Below are 23,874 nucleotides of genomic sequence, written 5' to 3' on the forward strand. Positions count from 1 at the left end.
CCGAATACATCTCTGTCCCCAGCACATTTCAAACCAAACTGACCCCCATGGGTGGTTACATTAGTAACTTAGACGTTCTGTTCTTCTATTTTCATCAAAGAATCCTAAACATGTATTACAGTTTACACAAAAATATTAAGCAGCACACATTTTTTTTTTAACAGAGAAATGTTTCTCGAGCAGAAAATATAGGAGGCATAGGAGAATGATTCCTAAAGGAGCATGCGATACTGAAGACTGGAGTAATTGTGACGATCAGCAGCCGTGGTGCCCTCGAGAGCCACTAGAGGGCACCCTCTCCCCATGTTTGTTTCCCCATGGACTCTTTGTGTTTCATTATGTTCAGCTGTGTTTCATTATTGGTTATTGAGTTCCTTATTTAAGCCTGAGTTTTCCCTGTGTCCCTTGCGAAGTCTTGTTACACTGTAAGCGTGCAATTCCGAGCGTTATTCCCTGTTCTGTGTCTCCGTGTTTCCCTGGACTCTTGACCCTTGCCTGTTTCCTGGACTGTTCACGAACCTGTGCTGCCTGCCTCGACCATTGCCTGTTTTGACCACGAGTTTCTGGATTGCCCCTTTGTTTAAGTGTTTGCTAGTTTTCATGTCTGCCTGTTTTAATAAAGTGCTGCACATGGATCCGACCGTCTCTGTCCGTACGTTACAGAAGACTTCGCCAAACGAGGATCCAGCAGACTTTCTGCATCTATCCGCCGTGGTCAAGACCCGCTCTTCAATGCTAGCCTCTCATAGTTCTCAGCTGGCGAGACTAACTTCTCTCCTCGAGGAACTAGCTAGCTCCGTGCAATCATGGTCTCCGCAGAGCTCAAGCACAGCGGCTAATCAAGCCCAAACCCCCGCTGCACCTGTTCCACCGCAACCCAGTGTGAGTACCGCATGCAGTAATTCCAGTACGCCGTTTCCCGAGAAGTTTAATGGCTCACCTGAAGCGTGTGAAGGATTTCTGCAGCAGTGCAGCTGGTACATGAGTCATCGGCCCCAGTTATACGCCTCGGATACCGACCGCGTTTCTTTCATCTGCTCACTGTTGACTGGAAAGGCTCTGGAGTGGGCAGGCACGTTTTGGGAACCAGGTCGGATGTCGTTTCCTCCTTTCGACGTGTTTACCGCCCTGTTCAGAAAGGCTTTTGAACTCCCCGCAGAAAAGGAGGGTCTCGAGGAACTGCTCTTTTCCCTGCGCCGGGGAGGTTCGTATGCGGCGGATTTCTCTCACTCACTCCGCACGCCGCATAAGCCTCAGCTCGCTAAACTGTTTGATCCTCCCTTAAGGACCGTCAGAGGAGCTTCTAAGCATATCGTTCCTGCCAAAACCACTCATCATGTCGGACCCCTCGAGCCCGTATCCCGCACTGGCCCTGTTAAAAGTGCTGTTCCTAAAACAGCGGAGGTGTCGCGGGTCGAACCGGAGTTTGAGCGCGTGTCAGCCGACTCGAGTGAGTCAAGTGCCGAGCTGAGTGAATCAAGTGAGTCAAATAGCGAGCTGAGTGAATCGAGTGCCGAGTCAAGTGAGTCAAGTGCTGAGCCGAGTGAATCAAGTGTGTCCAGTGTTGAATTTAGTCTGTCCAGTGAGTCTTCAGTTCAAGTAATTGAATCTCCTCTTCAAGTGAGCGCTGCATCTCCTCTTCAAGTGAGCGCTGCATCTCCTCTTCAAGTGAGTGAGTTGTCCAGCCCAGCGAGTGTGTCTAGCCCTGTGACGCGCCGCCGCAGGAGGAGAAGGAGGACTCGTTTGGTTCGCCAGGCCCCGGTGAGCGTGCCCAGACTCCTCGCCCTGCCGGCCCCGCCTCTGCGCCTCGCTCTGCCGGCCCCGCCTCTGCGCCTCGCCCTGCCGGCCCCGCCTCTGCGCCTCGCCCTGCCGGCCCCGCCTCTGCGCCTCGCCCTGCCGGCCCCGCCTCTGCGCCTCGCCCTGCCGGCCCCGCCTCTGCGCCTCGCCCTGCCGGCCCCGCCTCTGCGCCTCGCCCTGCCGGCCCCGCCTCTGCGCCTCGCCCTGCCGGCCCCGCCTCTGCGCCTCGCCCTGCCGGCCCCGCCTCTGCGCCTCGCCCTGCCGGCCCCGCCTCTGCGCCTCGCTCTGCCTGCACCCTTCAAGCTCCGGGAGGCCTTTCCTGTACCAGTTCACCACCCAGAGGCTCCTCCCGTGAATTTCCCCAAGTATTTTTTGGGGGGGGGCAGTAGGTACTCTGTGGGGGCCATGGAGGTGATCCTGACATGGACCTCTGAGTCCGTGAGGGCCATGGAGGCGAGGCTGTCATGGACCTCGCCTGTGTCTGCTCTGCCCTGGCCGCCATCACGTCCTGCTCCTTCCTGGTCACCCACGCTCCACGGCCCCAGGCTTCTCCATGTGCCTGGCCTCCTGCCTCTCCATGGGCCTGGCCCTCCATCCCAGCCCCCGTTGACCTCCCCCCGGAGCTCTTAGGAGCGTCTGGAAGCCGCTCCTTAGAGGGGGGGTTATGTGACGATCAGCAGCCGTGGTGCCCTCGAGAGCCACTAGAGGGCACCCTCTCCCCATGTTTGTTTCCCCATGGACTCTTTGTGTTTCATTATGTTCAGCTGTGTTTCATTATTGGTTATTGAGTTCCTTATTTAAGCCTGAGTTTTCCCTGTGTCCCTTGCGAAGTCTTGTTACACTGTAAGCGTGCAATTCCGAGCGTTATTCCCTGTTCTGTGTCTCCGTGTTTCCCTGGACTCTTGACCCTTGCCTGTTTCCTGGACTGTTCACGAACCTGTGCTGCCTGCCTCGACCATTGCCTGTTTTGACCACGAGTTTCTGGATTGCCCCTTTGTTTAAGTGTTTGCTAGTTTTCATGTCTGCCTGTTTTAATAAAGTGCTGCACATGGATCCGACCGTCTCTGTCCGTACGTTACAGTAATGATGAATCAAATAAATAAATAAATAAAATAAAATTCAGCTGGAATGAATTACACTGTAAAATCAATAAAAATAGAAAACAGTATAATGATTTTATAAAACAAAATATAAATGTTTTACTGAATATTTGATCAAATAAATGCAGCCTTGGTGAGCATAAGAGATTTATTTTAAAGCCATTAAAAAATCTTACTGACCCAAATGTGTTGTGAATCTTTGATGAATTCATGAAAAAACGAATTAATAAATCTACTGACGCCAGAGGTATAAATAACTGTTTGATGTGTATGGTTTGTCAGAAAACATTAATTTTTTGTGTTATTTGTCTGTTTCATGTGCATGTTTTCAGGCTGAGTCTGCCACAGACAGTACGTAATGTTTTCATTGAGCGGTTGGCTGACTACATCCTGGTGAAGAGCACGTTTGGCTTCTCTCTGGCGTGGGACGGGAGCTCTGGAGTCTACCTCAAAATGACCGAAGCACACAAAGGAAGGCCTTGTGGTCTGTGTGGAAACTATAATGATGACGGATCGGATGATCTCAGCAGCAGCCATGGTGAGACAAACAGGCCTGTACACACACTTATCATCTCAGTCAGCAGCAAATTCAGGACAATTATATCAAAGCTGAGCAGAGCTGCATACTCAGTTCGAACACACCTGTCCTGGCCCAGTGTTTTCTATTTAGAGATGAGTTGTAACATTTTTGGGACAGTTGAATTCACAAGAAACAGTGCTAAAATCGAATTTGCTGCAAATCTATTATTGTGACTTTATTGCTTTGCATTTTGCATCCTCAGGTATAGTTTCTGATGACATTGCTGAATTTGGGAACAGCTGGGCAGTAGATTTGCCCCAGGAGAGACCCTGTCCTCAGGTTGATGATGATTTCCCTGGACCATGCTCATCTGAGTCCGATATGGATGTACGCTTGTACACACTGCATTCTCGGTTTGAATTGAGCTAAATGGGTCTTATTATGTATGATAGTTTAAAACAAGTGTTTAAGAGAAGTCATACGTGCTTAAGTGTGAGTGTGCATTCAGTAAAATGTGAAACTTGCATGCAGAGTATTTTTGGTTATCCACCTTAAAACCTGTTTTAGCAACTTTTGTTTTTTGTGTGTTATCTGAGCAGGATGCCATTGAGAAGTGCAGTGCATTGCTTTTCTTTCCTTTCATCTCCTGCCATGAGAACATTGACCCAAATCCATTTGTTGCCAGTTGTGTTTCGGACATGTGTTTGTAAGTCAAGTGTGGTGCTTTTGTCTAAATGGTGTAACTGAAGTTGAAGCCTGCTGAAAAAAACCTTTTGCTGATCTTAGCTGGATTAAGTTATTCTAACTGGCTTCTCAGTCTGTCCAAATGAGTGTTTAGCTGGTTTGCTTGCTGGTCTCAAAACAACTGGCCATACTGAGAGATCAACTAAGCACCTTAGAATGATTTCATATAATCTAAATTAGTGTTATTTATTATAATTTATATACTATTATAGTATTTATTAATATTTTGAATTATATACATTTTCAAATATATTTTCAGTTTTAAATTTAGTTTTAGTAATTTTGTCTTTTTTGTAATTTTTATCAGAATCAGAATGAGCTTTATTCGCCAAGTGTGCACATACACACAAGGAAATTTTTGTGTGTTTTTTTTTTTACAAGAGCTCTTGGTACATACACACTGTATAGAACAGGGATTTAATTGAGAACATAAATAAACAGAATAAACAATAATAATAGCTCTAGTATACATCTTATGTAAAGATTTGTACATTAAGTGTACAGCACTATAAATAAAATTTGTATATTTAATTTAATTGTATTAGGTATTTTTGTATATATATATATATATATATATATATATATAGCATATATTTCTTTCTCTTTAGATTTATTTTTATTTATGTTTTTAGTTTTTATAATTAGTAATAAAAAACTTCAGCCTAAACGTATTTATTTCAGTTATTCAATTATTTAATCTAATATTTATATTTTATTAACAAAACATTAATTAAAAAATAAATAGACAAAAAATATTAATTGTTTAATAGTTTCAGTTAACATTAACAAACCTTATATCATTTACAGCAATGTTTTGATCACTAAAATCTTAAGACTAGTTATCTTAGAACTAAAATTCATTGGGGATTTTCTATGATCTTTTTCAATTATTTGCTTAAAAATGTGGGGGTATAGTTAGTTTTACAAAATTGAAAAATAAAAAAAATCAGATGACTAATTGTCGAATACTTGATATTAACGTTTAATGTTAATATTGAACATTTCTGTTTATTGCATTTAGGATTTTAAGTAGACTTTCTCTCTCTCTTCCTCTCCCTTCTTGAATTTTTTTTCTCCCTCGCCTCTTTCCTCCATTCTACACCTCGTAATTCCAACAGGATTATGTTAATTATAGTAATTAAAATATCTTGAATATAGCAAAAGCTGCAGAAAGAATGTTTGTGAACATATGTAGCCTATATGTATGTGTGCATGCAATGTAATTATGCTTGCACTAGTACTAGTGTCTGTGTGTCTGTGTGTGTGTATTGATTACAGTGATGAAATAGCTGCTGGGGTTTATGAACAATTTCAGACTCAACTGTTGACTGAAGAGGTAGAAAGAGTATCAGATTGCAGGAGCAAGTTGAACTTGCAGCTGTACTGCTCAGTCTTATATCACCATACTAAAGGAGATTTCTTTAGTATTGACTTCCCGCCCATCTTAAACTATTTGTATTTTTGGCTGTTTTGTGTTTATTAACATTTAAATGTTGTTTTTTTTATTTCCAGATCAGATGATGAGGAGACCTTTTGTCGGACTTTGGTTGAGTACACCAGGGCTTGTTCTCATGTGGGCTACCCCGTCAGAGAATGGAGGGACAGTTTTCCTACATGCGGTTAGTCAGCTTTCTTGTCATGAGGATAACATATGGCATAAACTTTGCAGCTGGTTATGTGATATGTTTGCATTTCAGCGGACGGATGTGAGGAAAGTTTTGTCCACAGAGACTGTATCAGCTGCTGCCCGCCAACATGCACTTTTGAGAAGGAGTGCTTGGGCACCAATCTACACTGCCTGGATGGATGTTACTGCCCAGATGGTGAGACTGATAATCAGATGCTTAAATGGGGGTGTAATTATTAATTTTCCTGAATGTTTGCTATTATGAGGAGAATGTAAGTGAGCCTTTTTGGGGAATCCAGAATGCATGTTGCAGTTATTTGTTGATGGTTTTAATTTTTCTATGACTTTTATGACTAGAGCTGACTTGTTTCACTCATGGCTTCTCTTTCTGTATCTGACTCTTTCTCAGGTCAGATTTTGCAGAATGGTACCTGTATTGCAGTCTCTCAGTGCCCTTGTGTGTACCATGGTACAGCATATCCTCTGGGTCATGTATTGGAGCAGGGCTGCAGTGTCTGGTTAGAAACATCCAATTTTCACTCTTTTACACCTAAAACACTAAATAAAAAACATGCTTCTCCCATTTCTAACCAGTTGATGATCACAGTAGCTGATAATAGAAAACCCGGTTTCTTATCAAATGTGTTGAATTCATGAGTGAATCCATCTAATGTGAATTACATTTTCAGTGTCTGTATGGGAGGAGTGTGGAACTGCACTGAAAACAATTGCACTGGTAAATAACAACCTTTGTATCGTACATTTTTACATAATACCATACCAAAAACATTGTAAAACTAGGCGTTTTTGTATTTTATTTAAGTTTAACGCAAAGTTTCTTGTCTGAATATAAGTTTTGCGAGCAAACACAAAGTTACTCAAGTTAACATAAAAGGTTTTTCTGGGCGAACGCAACATTTTTGATTTAAATACCAATTTTCCTTCCATCTATTTTTTCCATCACCTTGTCTTCTTATGAGCTCTGTATCTTACAAAATGAGTTTGTATTCAATGATTATTTTATAATAATATGATTTTTGTCAACCTCTAGCGGAATGCACAGTAATGGGTGACACGCATGTGACAACATTCGATGGGCGGATCTTCATGCACATGGGCTCTTGCCAGTATGTGCTAGTGAAGAGCCGTGGCAGCACCAAGTTTACTGTCACACTACAGTACACTGCCTGTGGAGAGGTAAAAAGAGTATGTCTGGAAATGTGTGTGATCAGAGATGTCTTGTGTGTGTTTAATTGTGGCTTTTCGTCTCTCAGTCTCAGGAGCACTCCTGCATCCACTCAGTGGCTCTGGTGGTGGATGAAGACGTCAGCAGACAGCTCACTCTCACAAGAGAAGGGGAAGTTGTCATTGGGGCTAGTATGGCTGTCAATTTGCCTTATTCAGATGGTAAGGACATGTTCTCAGTTTTACATCGGTACTGGGCCGTTTAACAGAAAATGTTTCTTATACCTTAGTCAAGGTAGATGCCATATTTAATTTACTGCAAATGAAAACAAGACTGTGTGGGACAGTCCTAATTTTCGTAATCTAAACCAGCCCTAATCTATCTTTCTAATTTGTACTACTAGTCACATTTCCAGGTTAAATGCTGAACCTAGAAATGCAGAAATATGAGAGCTAATCAAGTTAAAATATACATACAGTATGTAACCAAAAATATTGCAATTGCCTATTAAATATTTCTGCTACAAAAGTAGTAATAAAAGTGTGTCTACTACATAGATAATAATTAGAATACATTTGAATATAAAAGAAAAACAATTAGAATACATTTCTTATAATCCTATTCTTTATTTCTGTTTGTTTATTAGACATGGTGAACGTGCGTCGGTTGACGTCTCTGTTTGTGGGTCTGCGATCTGTCTTTGGCCTGAGGTTTCAGTATGATTGGCAGGGTGGACGAATCTACCTTCAGCTGGACAGCACCTGGACGGGCTCCACTCTTGGCCTCTGCGGGACCCTCAACGGGAACCTACGGGATGATTTCCTGTGAGAAACGGAGACTGAATTTTCTGCAAAACATTTTAAATGTCTCTCAGTATCATTATGTAATCTTTGGACTTTTGTGAACAACTAAATAAATGTGTTTTTACTCTCCAGTTCTCCTGCAGGCATGATTGAAGGAACTCCACAGCTGCACGTCAACGCCTGGAAAGTGTCTTCAGCGTGCATCAGCCCCGTCAACATACCCATTATCGACCCCTGTGAAATGAACCAACAAAATGGTATATATGTTAATCCTTTTCGCTTGTCCAAAGACTCAGGTAAACAAATGCAATGCATGATTTCGAGAAATGTTGTTTCAGTGTTTTATGCTGCCCAGTGTGATGTGCTATTGGAGGAAGTGTTTGCACCGTGCCATGCATATGTTAGTCCCAGCGTGTACCACCAGCAGTGCCGCTACCAGGCTTGTCGATGTGGCAGCGTCTGCCTCTGCACTGCTTTGTCCCACTATGCATACATCTGCAGCAAGCATCACATCACCATCAACTTCAGAGCGCATGTCTCTGAGTGCGGTTCGTTGGTCATCCCTACATGTATTTGACTTTACAACTTTCTGTTACATGAGTATGTTTAGGAAGTAATTTGTCTATGCGTTTGTGGGTAGGAATGGTGTGTTTAGGTGGGATGATGTATCACCCGTGCACATCAGCATGCGGGAGGACATGTCAGTCAATCAGCAGTGCTGAAGTGTGTGATGGTGACTGCGCTGAAGGATGCAGTTGCAATGAGGGATCATTTTACGATCACACTCGCCAGCGCTGTGTGCTGCTGTACGTCTGAATACACCAAACTCCAATACCACCTTGTAATGTCTGAACACTAGCATATAAATAGACATTTTCCTTTTTTTAACTGTCTTGGGTTTAATTTCAGCTCCCAGTGTCACTGTTACTTCATGGGTTCGGTGTTTCAGCCTGGTGAAGTGTCCTTCAGTTCATCTGGTCCATGGTGAGTGAGTGGACATGGAGGATTTTGTTGTCAAACACATACAGATTTATAGCAACAAGTAGGTTTGCATGGTTTGCATTATACAATAACTTTCCCAATTGATCAAACGTGACTGTAAAGATTTTCAATCAGAATCAGAATGAGCTTTATTGGCAAGTATGTATACACATACGGGGAATTTGTCTTAGTGACAGAAGCTTCCACAGCACAGACAGAATGACAAAAAACAAGACAGATTATAAAAATATATAAAAATACACAATTTATAAAATAGACAAAAGGCAATATGTGTACAGGTTTGTTATATACAAAAGGAGAGAGAGCAAATTCCACTTTTTTGCTTGTCAATTTGATAAATTATAAAGCTTTTCTCATTTGCTAGATATTTATAATGGATTCAATTATATTTATAAAGGATTAAAACAATAATTTCACATAAATTATGTTTGTTTGAAATGTCTATTCATCAAAAGAATCCTGAAATCGTGTGTTCAGAATAATAATAATAATAAGTGATGTTTCTTGATCACCCAATTATAAGCATATTGATTTTTGAATGTGACTGATGAAAATTCAGCTTTGGATCACAGGAATAAATTATATTTTAAAATATATTCAAATACAAAACGTTGAATTTAATTTATATTAAATTATTTAACTATTTCAGAATAATATTACACATTTTTTAACAAATAAATGCAGCTTTGGTGAGAAGAGTGTTAAAATTAGATTATCCATTACATAAGAATATGTATATGTATGTATATTGATAATGTATATTTCGATGTGTCTTTTTCTTTAGTCTCTGCAGAAATGGCCGTATGGAGTGTGTGCCAGAAGAAAGAGGTAAACCTTTACTTTCTAATTTTTCTTTGCTTTCTTTGCATTTCATCAGTCTGTCTCCCTCTATTCCCTTTTACCTCTGCCTTCCCCAGTAAAAGACTTTTTTCATCTTAGAGGGTAAGCAAGCAGTACTATCCTCAGAGGTAACTCATTGAGCACAATGAATGTCTGACAGATCTGAACCTCAGATACACATGCACAAAGAAAGAGGGAGACTTGGGAAGAGACCAAATTCCACTTTTTGCTTTTTTGCTTGCCGTTTTGACTTTTTTTTTTTTTCTCCAGTGGCTATGATTTGAAATAGTTAAATTACCTTTTGGTAATTATTAGTGTTGCAGTCATCACTAGTATGCGTTTGAACACAAACAACTAACACAAATTATTATACTTTGGCACGTAACTCTTTCTTTATTGTTTTAAATGACTTCTCACATCATGTTTCTTATTGAGGTGAGTGGAAAGTTGAGTCAGACTAGTGATAAAACTAGTATCTCATATCTAGTGAATCATCTAGAAAACTCAAACCAATGCATTCAAACTTTTGCATGAGCAAGCACCACTTGAGTTCCCTATACAGTTTAGTTTAAAGGAACAGTTCACTTCAAAATGAAAATTCTGCCATCATTTACTCATTTATTTGTTCTAAACCTGTATGAATTTCATTCTTGACCGACATTCTTCAAAATATATGTGTTCAGCAGAAGAAAGAAATTCATTCAGGTTTGAAACAACTTGAGGGTGAGTAAATGATGACATCATTTTCAATTTGAAGTGAACTATTCCTAACCATTCACTCTCCATTCATTTTTCAGAGCCTGAGAGAGGAGATTGTCCAAATGGCAAAGTCTACTACAGCTGTAGGGGTCAGAGTGGGCGTGGACCTTCAGGTGTGGGCATGGCCTGTGAACTCACTTGTCGAAACCTGATGCTGAACCTGACCTGCCCTCCCATGACCCCATGTGTACCAGGATGTGGATGTCCTGCTGGGTAATCACTTTCTTTTTTTTGCATTTGGAACAAATGTTTTGAAAAGTATGTATGTCTATTGACACCAGAGAATGTAATATTACACCATCTTCTTTAATTGGAACAGGCTAGTGATTCATAATGGAGACTGCTATTACCCAGAGAACTGCCCCTGTGCATGGCTCGGTCTAGAGTATCTCCCTGGAGAGGCAGTGGACACTCCGTGCTACCGGTGGTCAGTGTGTTGTTGTTGTTGTCGTTGTTTTTTTTTTAGTTTTTTGTTTTTTTAAGCTTAGCTTCCATAATTATGTTTTCATTTAATAGTCGATTCTTCAGTTAGTGGAGCTTTTCTAATCACTAGCATGATTTTAAAGAAAGGGGAAATGTACTAGGACAGATTGTAAGAGCTTTCAACATTTTTTTTTTATTGTGTCACTTATGCCTAGAGTGTTGAAAAGTTACTTTTGAGAGAATTATTTGTTATGGGCTTGCCCTCAACCCAGACCTTTCTTACTATTTTAATTTATAAAGTGTTAAAATCATGACAATTCTATATTGCAATTTTCCTAAGAACCTTACAACCATTTTAAATTCAGTTGGAATTCAGGTGTACAAATATGGTACTCATGCATTCTGAGTGACTAATAACTCTGTTGGTCATTTGGAATACACAGAACCACAGTTATCTAACTAGTGCTCTGTTTCATTTCCCCCTGACTGCCAGAAGCGGTGCTTAATGACTAATGATGACTCCTAATATCATATTCATGAGGAATGCCACTCACCTGAAAAATAGTCAAGGCTTTTCCTGAAGAACTACTAATCTGTCAGCTTGAGGAGTAACAATGTTTTAATGTTTTAGTAGCAATGACTCCTCTAAAAGCAGTAGACACACAGCCCCAGGACTGGATTTATGCATAGGCATTCTAAGCACATGCCTATGCTCACACTTCAAGGAAGGGCCCAATTACAATGAGGAGAAATAATATTTTTTGAATTGTTGATATTATTGTAATTATTTCACTTTAATGCTAAAACGATGTACAATAATTAGTACTGTAAATTACAACAATTTTAAATATTGTAATTTTTAACATAAATCGTACTATGATCACCCTTTATGTCTTTCTTTACATTTTGCAAATATTTTAGCCTGGTTAAAACCAGACCATTCTTAGTTGTATCTGAGTTATGGTCTGGCAAAGCGTCATAGACAAATCATTTCCAGAGGGGTGTTACCAACGGACGTCGCGGGTAGACCTAAAACCAGTCAGAGCGATGAAGGAGATGACGTATGCAGAGCGGCGGCCGGCGGAGAAACATGTCCGAGTGTTGTTCTTTGCTTCGTTTTTAACGAAAAGGAAACGTTCAAATCGCTTAAACAGACATTTTTAGCTGATTTGAACGAGTGATGTTCGAAGGCGGCATCCATCTTTGTAATGTAAGCTACAAAATCTGCTTCAAAATCCCAGCGCTGTCATCATCGTGTAAAGCCCGCCCCAACATTTCTGATTGGTGCCGTGATTTTGACGGATTGGAAATGGGCTTGAATGAGCTCTTTGTCAGACTAACGTTCAGAGCAAATCTAAATTTGCCGGAATTTGTCTGGGTTTTCCCCAGGCTACAAATATTTAACTAATGAGAAGTAAGAGCTTGTGACCAAATCTCGTAACTCCATTGCCTCCTCAAACTGTCAGTTAAACCTCATAACGCTGCCCTATCTCTTTCATGGTTGAAGTGCCACGAGCAGTTTGGAGAGTTTCTGAAAATAAAGAACTGGTACTTAGAATAAGTATAGCATTTTCTTTACTTAACTTACACTTTATATAAAGGGTAATCTTTTGAGGAGCGGAGAAGAGTGTCCTGTATTTGTTGTCGAGTCACAGCCAAAATAGCCTGTGTGTAGCGCTACATTATGGTGCGTTCACACCGGACGCGAATAGCGCGTCAGGCGCGAATGATTTCAATGTTAAGTCAATGCAAAGATGCGTTAAGCCTTGTTTATACTCGACGCGTCCGCAAGAGCGTGAAAGGCGCGCGTCAAAAATTACGTCATTGTGGTGTGGGCGGTCGTGCGCGTAGGGTCCGCAAGACCCCATTGCGCCTGGCGGTGTGCACGGCACTTTTTCTAACTTTGCGCGCGGTGCCACATCCAAAGATGGACGACTACGAGCCGAATCTGGCCGAACTGGTACGATCTGTACCAGCATGTTTATGATCCTTCTATACACAGAGACATTTGCATTGATGGGCGACCATAACATCTCATTTTGTGAACAGGAACACATTTGCATTAAGCACCTAGTTTGCACTTGTCTAAAGTAATTGGTTACATCTACAAAATAAGCCTACAATAGCAGAATTAAGCCCTGCTGGTAAAATGAAGGTTTAAACACTCTCCAATAAGGCTTCAGTTGTTTAACTAGTTTACATGCAGTGAAAGTAGGCTACAATAAACCTATTGCATTAACTCTTTTATGAATTAGCAATTAATAAACTACTAATAAATGGCAAACTACTGTACTTCTTCACTGCTGATTCCTGGTGGTTTACAGGAGAATTACTCCGAGTTCGCCCCCTGTAGTTTCACAGAACAGCACGGCGAGCGCGTCAAGTATAAATGCCTCGTCCGTTTGGAGAGGTGCGCGCACAGACAGCGGAGACTCGCGCTCTTGCAGACGCATGGAGTGTAAACAAGGCTTTACGCGCGTAAAAAATTCCTGCAGAGCAGGAGCGCGGCACGGAAGGCGCGAATATGCCTCATTCGCGCGTCAAGTTTGCGCGAATTGAGTGTCTGGCACTTTAATAGCGTGTTACGCACGAATGATTTAGTTAGTGCTATTTGTGCATTCACGCTTTTGACGCCCGAGTTGAAAAATCTGAACTTTGCCGCCAATTCGCGCCGCTTTAACCAATTAAAACTTTTGTTTATACGCGCGTCAGTCTCACTCTTGACACGCGAATTAACACAAAGTGGTCAAGCGTCAAACTAGACGCGCCAGGCGCGAATTTGACACGCTACTCGCGTTCTGTGTGAACGCAGCATAATAATGTGAGATTTTGGCCAAATGTCAGAAAAAATAGCTACAGCTAAAATAATCTTCATAATCTTCAAGCTGATGAAAACAAAACGTGACATGATAGACTGGCTGCCTCAGATGAAGCCGTTCTAATGACGAAAAAACGCCCCATTTCCTAGCGGTAGCGGTTTTGGTCATACGGTGTGAGGGGTGTGGGGGGCCCAAAATGAGCTTTTGCCTATATCACAATACGAGGTAAATCCAGTCCTGCACAGCCCTTGTGGAATGACAAGAAATACCTCCCAGCAAAGGCTTTTGGCCTTTCTTGTATGTCATAGTGATCACCTCCACAGTCCAATTTGACAATCTCTACTTTGATACAGCAGTGTCTTTCCAGGTACCACCATAACAAACAAAAAGCTATTCTGTTAATCTAAGGTTAATAGAAGCAGCCACATAGCACTTCAAGCAGTGGTGTACACAGACCTTTGCGGGGAGAGATGGTACAGTGGATAAGACACAAGCCTTTGGTGTGAGAGACCCGGGTTCGAATCCACTGCGAGACACCAATGTGTCCCTGAGCAAGACACGTAACCCTAGTTGCCCCAGAGGCATGCGACCTCTGACATATATTGCAATTGTAAGTCGCTTTGGATAAAAGCGTCAGCTAAATGAATAAATGTAAATGTGGAGGGAGGGGAAATCACGTACCGGGTCAGGGGGGCGGGATGGGTAGCAATCGCCTTGGAGCACTACACCTGCAGTACTGGAAAGAGACAACAGTATACCCTTGCGATTGGACTGGACTGAGCAAGGTGTATGCTCTGCCGTTTCGACACCAGCCCTCAAAGTTTTCAAGGATTGTCTCTAATGTGATGGAGGATCCTCTGAGGAAATTTGTTCTCTGTTAAAGAAGGAAGCCATATAAAAGGTTCACCCCCAAAGTCACGTTTTTCACTCAACTTACTTCCTTGTTCAAAAGAAGGACAGTGGTTTTCATCATCTAAACTTATTTAAGTCATTTAAACTTGTTCCTGAAAACTCGTCCCTTCCGGATATTACATGCAGTCGGCGTTCAACGCTTTTCTGTCATTGAGGAAGATTGGTTTTCAATTATTATTTTCATGTTCCGATTGTTGCTCCATTACAGTTAGGTTCTTTAATTCAGTTTCAAGAACCAGGCCTACCAATATATACCAATGTCCTACCATACATTCTGTCTCTGGCCCCTCGTGTCTTCACAAGGTACATGACTGCAGCTCTGTATTCGCTATGGTCAAGGGGGATGCAAATCCTGCCTTATTTGGACAACTGGCTACTGTGTGCCCCCACAAGACGGCAAGCTGTCCACTACACCTGACTGCTTTTGGAGCAATGTGCAGAAGCTAGGTCTGGCATTAAATTAAAGTGTTGCCTGACTCCAGTGCAACATTGGAATGACTCTGGCCTCCTGTGCAATGTCTGCCACCGTCACATGGCACACAATATTCTATGGCTCCTTGTTTCCGGCTGGGAACGAGCATGCCATAGAGAGTGTTGTTACAACTTTTGGGGCACACAAAGTTAATGTTACAATACGTTGTGAACTAGTGCGAATAGTACCCTGATTCAACACCCACCCCAATATACCAGTCTGGACCGGGGCAACGACAATTTTACTGGGATATAAGCACAGATTGGATGCCTGGAGAGCCACTAAGACATTTTATTTTTCCACACTGCAAGAAGGCCTTCAAGAGTGTCAGCCCCACACTACTGGTCATCAGCAACCTTGACCGCCTGTCCCTGTTGAAGGAGATCACCAAGTACGCAACAGGTCAGTTCTTCTAACGCAGTTTCTGAACCAGGCATGCCCATGGCACATCTGGCATACACACGGACTCCTTTAAATGGTGTGACGACTCCGCAATACTTTATAGAGTCTTTGGACAGTGGAATTTGGTAGAACGCCTCGGTGAGGTCAGTGGCGATAATATACCTCAACTGAGCAATCTGATACAACATGGCGTCCACATTTGGTATAAGTGACAGCTGGGGTTTGCTATAACGACCCATGTCGGCGAAAGCTGTAACAAGACAAAACCCCCCATTAGGTTTTTTAATAAGAAATGATGGGTTGACATATTTCAACATCGATGTCAATGTCTTCAGGCTTTCGAAAAATGCCTTGTCATTCTAGCTTGTCGCCTGGAAGTTCCAGCAGCGCCATTATAGCCCCCAAACTGCGGACCGAAGACCTCATCAAATTCCCTATGAATGTCATGAAATTTGTCCGTCTCTGATGTCTGCCGTCATAATACCATTGGGGTCTAATGAGATAAGGTCAGAGAATAGTGCTAAATTTGTCAAACTGGACTTGCGAACAGGGGCCTAAGGAGTTTCCATTGGGGCTTGTTCAGTTAGGGACTCCGTTAAATAGGTCATGCGAACACGGCATACATGGTCATGTGTTTCTTACGTTTCGGTACATCAGTCAAATCGGGAATCCTGATTTTTCCGGATACCCCTACAACCAACGATGCAGCAAACAAAGTGCGCATGGCCCTCATGCGGCTCAACAGCAAGCTTGTTGCTAATGTTAGCTAGTTCTGCTGGAAGCTCAAGTTCGACAATATCCCTCGGCCATACAGTATGTGATGTGGTGGCATGAAGTGTGTGAGCTCGCCAAATGGCATGTCTGTTTTCATACGTTTGACTGGCACCATACTCGTATGTGTCAGACCCCACACAGACCTGATGTTGAGCAAGGCGGATGCAGATGTCATTACATTCCATAAAAAGGGATGTCTGCGAGAATGCCAGAATCCAGGTTTTCTACCACAAGCATGAGCTCAAGCATGCTGACCTTTTGTTGGCACGTGCGCCATTGCGCCGCGGGGACATCTAAGTCATCATCGGTGAAACCTCTGAATGGTGAAGCCCTCGTCTTCTTTTCCCAGCGTGCTCCGTCAACTAGAAATGGAGCAAACTCTGTGTCCAGAGATAAAGCGTAGACAAGGTTTTGATGTCAATTCTGTTTACAGTCAACTTTTGTGAGGGACCATTGTTTCGGTGCTCTGTGTGTAATCGCCATGGCTTAAATCTTGCGTTACACCTGCAAAGATAATCCACAACGTGCCTCGTTTATGCGCGTCAATAGTGTGAACTGATCTCATATGAACTCACCAGGCTGCTTGGGGAGTGAGTACGGTAAAGCTGCCACCACGCCAGTGTTTATTTGATGCAAAGTGTTGCTGACATGAGAGACTGGTTTAGTCAAGCCTTTAATGGCAGGCGAGGAAAAAACAACACCTAGAAAAAATGCGCATGCACTGCATGGGTCAGAGCATTAACGTTCAACGTCACAGAACACATCACGATCAACGTTACACTCCATATACTGGCGCAGTTACCTACGTAACTAACGAATGCGATATTATATTTCTGAATGAACATGTGACACTGAAGACTATCACATAGTAAATGATGCAAGTTCAGCTTTGACAGGAATAAATTACTTATGAAAATATATTCTAATGGAAAGTATTTTTTAAATTATATTAAAATATATCACAATATAAACACAAAAACCTTAAACACAAAAACCTTACAGACACTAAACTACTAACATTTTCTAAACGACGTCCTCACAAGTCAATAATTAATGCCATCACACATTACAAAAACCCACATCAAAGGTTGATGAAAGGCCACGATCAGAACATGTGATAAATATTTCAAAACTGATGAAATATACTTAGAAGAAATATTTGTTTTTAATAATTGCAGAATTATCCGTGTATGTATGTTTTAAGTAATGTTTCATTTGGTCTCTCTCTCTCTCTCTCTCTCTCTCTCTCTCTCTCTCTCTCTCTCTCTCTCTCTCTCTCTCTCTCTCTCTCTCCCTCCAGTGTTTGTCATCGCGGGTTCTTTAACTGCACATATTCACCATGCCCAGCTGTATGTACCATTTACAGTGACCGTCATTACCACACTTTTGATGGCCTGGAGTATGATTACGTCAGTGACTGCCAGGTCTATCTGGTCAAGGTACTTCCTGAGTGTGTGTGTTTGTGACTTTGGGCACACTGACACAAGCCAAAAAGTGCCAAAAAGTAAAATATTTTTTAGTGATAGGCACTAAAAACAGCTGACAGATATCCTTGAGATTCATAGGCATTGGCTAACAACCAAGGGCAATTCTTTTGTGAATTATTAGTAAATTAAACATTGTCCGGAAGAAGCGTTCATTTAATTTCAGAAATGTTATGCATGTACACTACTGTTCAAAAGTTAATGGTTGGTGGACTTTGTATAATTTTATTTTTAAAAGAAGTCTCTTATGCTGACCAAGGCTGCATTGATAAAAAAAAAATACTGTAAAAACACAGTTCAAAAGAACCATTTGCTATTTGAATATAATTAAAAAAAGCCATTAATCCAGTCTTCAGTGTCATATTTTGAATGAGATTTATAGTGTTTTTACCATTATTGGGTTATAATCATTACTACTGTATACATTGCCCACCCCCCACTGTAGACATAGCCATCAGCCATTTATAAAGCCTACATTGGTCAGTGATTAATGGTACCATGGTTTCTTGACTTATAACGTGGTAATAGTGTTTTTTTGTGAGGGTAAACGTGAGTGTACAACTGCTGCATTTGGTTACGATTGGATGCCTTGTGTGCTGGTCTTAAGACCAAGTGGAGAGGCTCTTACCAGCTTGTCTTTAACAAAGAGTGTGTTTTACCAGCTAAAAGTGTTGCACCCTTTAAACCAAAGAATATTTTACGCATGGCCAAAGAGTGTGTTTGTGCATGTGCGTGCGCTCTCACACTTTGCGGACTTCAGTAAGGATGTATAAAGTAGCAGGAAAAGAGATCTGCTTCTACCGCCTCTAATCTTGGGAAAATCAGAGGGGATTTTTAATTAGAACAGGACTGTGGTAATGGAGCCAGAGTTAATGTCAGTCCCAGCACAGAAACTCAGCAAAGAGCCGCATATAACAAAGAGCAATCTGTTCTCTATCAGCCTACGCAATGCAACCTGCTACTGCCCTTAATGACTGAGAAAGTGTGTACAGGTATGCGTATGTGTGTGTGTATGTGGATGCTTAAGGTGCAGGTGAATAGAATTTGGTGTCTCCTAAAGGCCACTGATTCTCTGAGGAGTCTACTGATCTACCCAGGGGAAAGACTTTTCCATTGCAACAAAAAGAAATGGCTTTAGTCACACACAGACACACATCACTACCACTAAACCACAGAACACTTTCTGCAATTTTACGTTTTCAAAAAAACAACAAAAAAACATCACAGTATGATTTATAAACTGTTTTCCTCGTGGGGAACACGCTAGGTATTGTTAGGTATAATATGATACTGCCAGTGAGCTGATGTACCAGAAATACATTGTCTTTTTATCTTAAAATAATTTCTCCTTTCCCAGTTTAATATGCAGAGACATCTATAATTAAGGTTGGTTGACTTCCTGGAGAGTAAACAATGTGCCTCTGAGGAGCTTTCAAAGTATTGTTCGCTTGAGCGGGTCTGATATGTCAGCTTCTTGCTCAGCCAATGGAATGAGATTGGGTCGGGGCTTCACTACTGTTCAAAAGATTTGTAATATTGATGAAAAAAAAGTCTGTTATGCTCATATTGACTTTTATATTAATATATATATTTTTATATATTGACTATATTGTTTGACTATATTTTTTGACTATATTTGTATATATTGACAATATTTTTTATATATTGACTTGTATTTTAAATACAGTAAAGTATGATTACTATTGGCATGCATATTACAAGGATATTTAGCATTTATTAGTATTTACTTTATAAAGCACATATTAATACTCTGGTTATCTCATAAAGCATCATATTGAATGCACACTTTCCTTATGCTAATCTTGTGTCTAAATGTAGAGTGTTGGTGATACTGAGGTGTCCATCATGGCTCAAAATAAAGATTGCTACGAAAGTGGGATTGTTTGCATGAAGTACCTGCTCATCTATGTTGGCCTCACCAAAATCTACTTCAGTGATAACTCTGGCAAACCTGTGAGTACAAGACATAACCATCTTCAGCTGTCTAATGGCACTTTTATAAACTATAAACTAAATTTTCAGCTGTCTAAAATCCTTTTATAAACTATGAGATCTTGTAGTCGGTATTTACAGTAATCTGCATTTGATTTGAAGTGGTTTTGTCCTTGTCCTCCAGAGCTCATCTACTGTTGTGGGGAGGGGATATGAGTTTCAGCTCTGGGGTGCGGGCTACTACACTGTGGTCCACTTCCCTGCTCAAGATCTGACCATTTTATGGGACCGCAAGACAACTGTCCATATTCGTGCTGGACCCCAGTGGAAGGTCAGAGGTTGTTTTCTTTGAATGAGCAGTACAATGTTACACTGTACAAACCATATCTCTTATTATGTAGTTTTTGGCTCTGCTTTTAGGGTCAGATGAGTGGTTTGTGTGGAAACTTTGACATGGTAACAGTAAATGACATGACCACTGCTGGACATATGGAGGTCAGCAACGCACAGGCCTTTGGAGACAGTTGGGCTGTTGGACAGGTATGACACCTAGCTTTAGGATACTACTGTGTGAGACTGGAGTACACTAAATGTACACTGACCTTTTAAAAGTCTTGGGCAGTCACTGTTTTTTTTATTTTTAAGAAATGAATACTTTTTATTCTGTAAGGAAGCATTCAATTGATCAGAAGTGATAGTATGTATACAATGTAACAAAAGATTTCCATTTCAAACAAATGCTGTTCTTTTGAACTTTTTATTTATAAAAGAATTCAGAAAAAAATATTTTCCAGCAGCATATTAGGTATCACAGTTTTCAATATTGATAATAATCCAAAATGTTTCTTGAGCTGCAAAATCAGCATATTAGAATGATTTCTGGAGGAGCATGTGACACTGAAGAGTAATAATGCTGAGAATTTAGCTAAATAAATGCCATTTAAAAATCTACTTAAAAATAATTTATTTTTAGTATTTTTTGTTATTTTTTATATATATTTATATATTCATATATTTTAATTTTAATACTATTTCACAATATTACTGGTTTTACTGTGTTTTTGATCAAGTAAATGCTTAGTGCACACGCACAGCATTTAAATCATATCAGAAACATTAAAAAAGTCTTACCGACTTTTGTGTATACTTATAATTAACCATGTTAACCCTAGTTTCTGCCATAGTTTTGTTTTTTACTACTGTGAAATAATAATAACAGTACGGTAAATAAAATCTGCTGTGAAAATCTATCTTATCTACTGTGAAATTATAATAACAGTACGGTGCACTTTGTTACACTTTCCTCTGATGCTTAAATTAACTAAGCAGGAAATCTTTTAATTACGTGTGCTGTGTGCAGTGTGAGAGCGATTTTGTAGTTCACAGACCATGTGAAGGAGATCTCAGCCGACAGCCGTATGCTAAGCGAGAGTGCGGCCTCCTCTACAGTGACGTATTCGCTCCATGTCACAATGTGGTGAGCAGCTCCCCTCTGGGGTTTAACAACACATTTGCCCAATAGATAAAAAGGCCACATCTTACCCACAGACTTCATCAGATGTACACACACACACTCACACTGTCTTTGAGATGGTTTGCATATCTGAATCTGGCCACTAGGGGGCTGTATAGGTTTGAAAAGCTAGCACATTCCACCAACAACACACTCAGGTGAAAGTCAATTGTCCTGACTGTGTGTTGCATTACCAATTGTGTGTTTTTGACGAGCTAATTGGAATTTTAGATACCCGTGTATTGTGTGTAACTAATCCTTGTGGACCCCCAGGTAGATGTGACCTGGTTCTATAAGAACTGCCTAACGGACACCTGCAACTGCAACCGTGGGGGGGACTGTGAATGTCTGTGCACCAGCATTGCAGCGTATGCACACAAATGCTGTCAAAACGGCATCACGGTGAACTGGAGATCCCCCACCGTGTGTCGTGAGTACAAGCACACACCTTTTGACCCGGTCGTGCTGTCTGTCATTGTAGGTTAACAAATGCATACGAACATTTCTAATGCAAAACAAACCCAGTATGCCCGTTTGCTGTCAGGATCTGTTTATATAATCAAAGTCTAATTCTAGATTATGCTTCAGTTGCAGGTTTGTCACAGTGAAGAAGTTAAATACATTACAAATCCCATTTCATGTTTATTTTTAAGTTGGTAATGTTAAAATAATCCATCCAAACTCATGATACAATGTGATTGACGCTAACACAAGTATGTTTCTTTTAACAGCATATGATTGCGAATATTACAACCAAGGTGGGAATTATTTATTTGTTTAAATTTGCCTAGAATACATATGGAAGCACCTAACCTTTTTATTTATTATTGTGTATTTAGAGTTGGGAGAGGGTCCGTTCACTCTGTCCATCACAGAGCAAAATGACTCCGTCTGTGTGTTTGGGGCAAACGTGAGCAGTGGAGAAGTGTTTCCCCTCCTGAGGACCAATGCTCAACCCAGCACCATTTTCCACTTCATGATGACAACTGGACTGTACAAGGACCGAGCATCCAGTGAGAACACACTCTTCACTTTAACAACAAAACAAAACAAATTGCAAACGAAATGACTTAAATGGTCTAAAACGATTATTAACTAAAATGGTCATTCACTGGTCATAAAATGGTCATCATGCTTTGATGTGATATACAATGATCTGGTGTTTTCGGTGTCTCAGGGCAGCTTGGTTTGTATTAAATATTGCTTCATTTACAGCTCCATCTCCAGATTTTTTTATGAGGATTGTTCATTATTTTTAAGGTTTTCCTTCTTTTTTTGTCCTTAGCTGATCACATGCCCGCATCTTATTAGACGATGGAACAAAATTGGAACAAAAACCTCTGAAAAAAATACTTATTTACAGTACATCATATGTACCATTTGATTACAATCTTATAGCATCTACTGATATTGTGTGGTATTTTGCTGTGTTTAGGACTTCCTGTTGTCTCACTGGAGTCTGCGGAGAGGCCCAACTACTTCCTGTGTGTTACTGGGAACCGTGGGTTGCGATTGGAACACTGGCAGAGCGGGGAAGAGTTTCGACGGCAGGCGACCTTCATCCACCACCAGGGTTTATGGTTACCAGGGCGATCATCCTTTGAGTTGCACAGCCAGAAGGGCGTCTTCCTCACTCTCTCACACACGCACGCACATGCTCAGAACTACGACCTCACGTACAACTTCAAAATCAGCAGCAGTTTTACCATTGAGGGTAAGACCGTGTCTGAAAATAACAATGTGTCTTTTCATCATACCCAGACAGGTTTTCTTTTTTCATTTTGAACAAGTATTTAATAGAATGAGATGTTCTCATATAGACCTTATTCAGAGCAGCGCCATGACAGGTATGAAAGTGAGGCTGTGAGGGATAGACTTACCGTGTTTCCAATGGCATCCGCTGTAAAAAGCTGCATAAAGCGGCTAGATTACTTACAATTTTCCACAGCTTACGTTGTCGGGAGTTTTTTGTCAACTGACATTTCTTGGAAAGATATTTTTCCAGTGTTTTGTGAGCAGAACAATCCGAAAACACATTAAATAATAGTACAGCCCATTGAAGTACAGCCCATCGCTTTCATTCTCATTAAAAATCAAAGATGGCGCTGCCGTGAATTACTCATATTACACCGAAACTACACCCGTATAACTCTAATAAACCTCAGAGTATCGTGTGGTAAAATTTACCCAACTATTTCTGTAATGTTCATGTTATTTTTTTTGTGTGTGTCTGTCTATGGTGGTTGTGTTCCTGCATATTAGAGAGCAGTTTTGTGATCCCTTACCGCTTGATGTGCGAGTGGAAATATCACGCATGTGCCAGTCCATGTGTGAAAACATGCAATGACCCTGATGCCACACGCTGCCAGTTTCTACCTCCGTAAGATCATGCATGTGCCTATACTATAATAATATATGACAATTTTACAAAAGGTGCTTGCTATGGCACTGTAATGCTTTACTCCAAAATCAAATGGAAAATATTAAAGAAAACCAGGGGGAGGATAATAATAAAGTTAATAATTTATTATTCATTGATATAATTTATTAATTTATTTTATTTTAATTTAATAATTTATCATTCATTGATTAAAATAATCAAATTAAAATTCTAAAAACATGCTCGTTTCTTATATTACAAATATAATGAAATAAATAAAAACGATTTTTTTTCTCCCTCAATAAGAGAACAGTTCTTCTGAAGTAACAAAATGAATTGTGGTTAATTAATTTAATTAATATAA

The 23,874-nt window shown here is 40.7% G+C and overlaps 1 protein-coding gene across 2 annotated transcripts in view; it reads left to right on the forward strand.

Moving 5' to 3' along the window:
* otogl (otogelin-like) overlaps positions 1-23,874 on the forward strand; it is a 52,331-nt gene that overhangs the window by 8,449 nt on the left and 20,008 nt on the right. For both annotated transcript variants that reach the window (XM_089135455.1, XM_089135454.1), the window contains exons 8-34: positions 3,230-3,435; positions 3,680-3,804; positions 4,017-4,123; positions 5,674-5,780; positions 5,859-5,984; positions 6,198-6,306; positions 6,478-6,524; positions 6,840-6,985; positions 7,063-7,195; positions 7,621-7,798; positions 7,910-8,034; positions 8,116-8,325; positions 8,418-8,583; positions 8,687-8,761; positions 9,564-9,607; positions 10,417-10,591; positions 10,698-10,805; positions 17,481-17,619; positions 19,504-19,638; positions 19,802-19,948; positions 20,038-20,157; positions 20,978-21,094; positions 21,404-21,560; positions 21,862-21,888; positions 21,970-22,143; positions 22,566-22,844; positions 23,393-23,510. In XM_089135455.1, coding sequence (XP_088991581.1) covers positions 3,230-3,435; positions 3,680-3,804; positions 4,017-4,123; positions 5,674-5,780; positions 5,859-5,984; positions 6,198-6,306; positions 6,478-6,524; positions 6,840-6,985; positions 7,063-7,195; positions 7,621-7,798; positions 7,910-8,034; positions 8,116-8,325; positions 8,418-8,583; positions 8,687-8,761; positions 9,564-9,607; positions 10,417-10,591; positions 10,698-10,805; positions 17,481-17,619; positions 19,504-19,638; positions 19,802-19,948; positions 20,038-20,157; positions 20,978-21,094; positions 21,404-21,560; positions 21,862-21,888; positions 21,970-22,143; positions 22,566-22,844; positions 23,393-23,510 — 3,600 coding nt within the window. The remainder of the gene's footprint in view (positions 1-3,229; positions 3,436-3,679; positions 3,805-4,016; positions 4,124-5,673; positions 5,781-5,858; positions 5,985-6,197; positions 6,307-6,477; positions 6,525-6,839; positions 6,986-7,062; positions 7,196-7,620; positions 7,799-7,909; positions 8,035-8,115; positions 8,326-8,417; positions 8,584-8,686; positions 8,762-9,563; positions 9,608-10,416; positions 10,592-10,697; positions 10,806-17,480; positions 17,620-19,503; positions 19,639-19,801; positions 19,949-20,037; positions 20,158-20,977; positions 21,095-21,403; positions 21,561-21,861; positions 21,889-21,969; positions 22,144-22,565; positions 22,845-23,392; positions 23,511-23,874) is intronic.

The sequence above is a fragment of the Pimephales promelas genome, chromosome 10 (assembly GCF_988280905.1).
Source record: "Pimephales promelas chromosome 10, fPimPro1.hap1.1, whole genome shotgun sequence".
NCBI classification, from domain to species: Eukaryota; Metazoa; Chordata; class Actinopteri; order Cypriniformes; family Leuciscidae; genus Pimephales; species Pimephales promelas.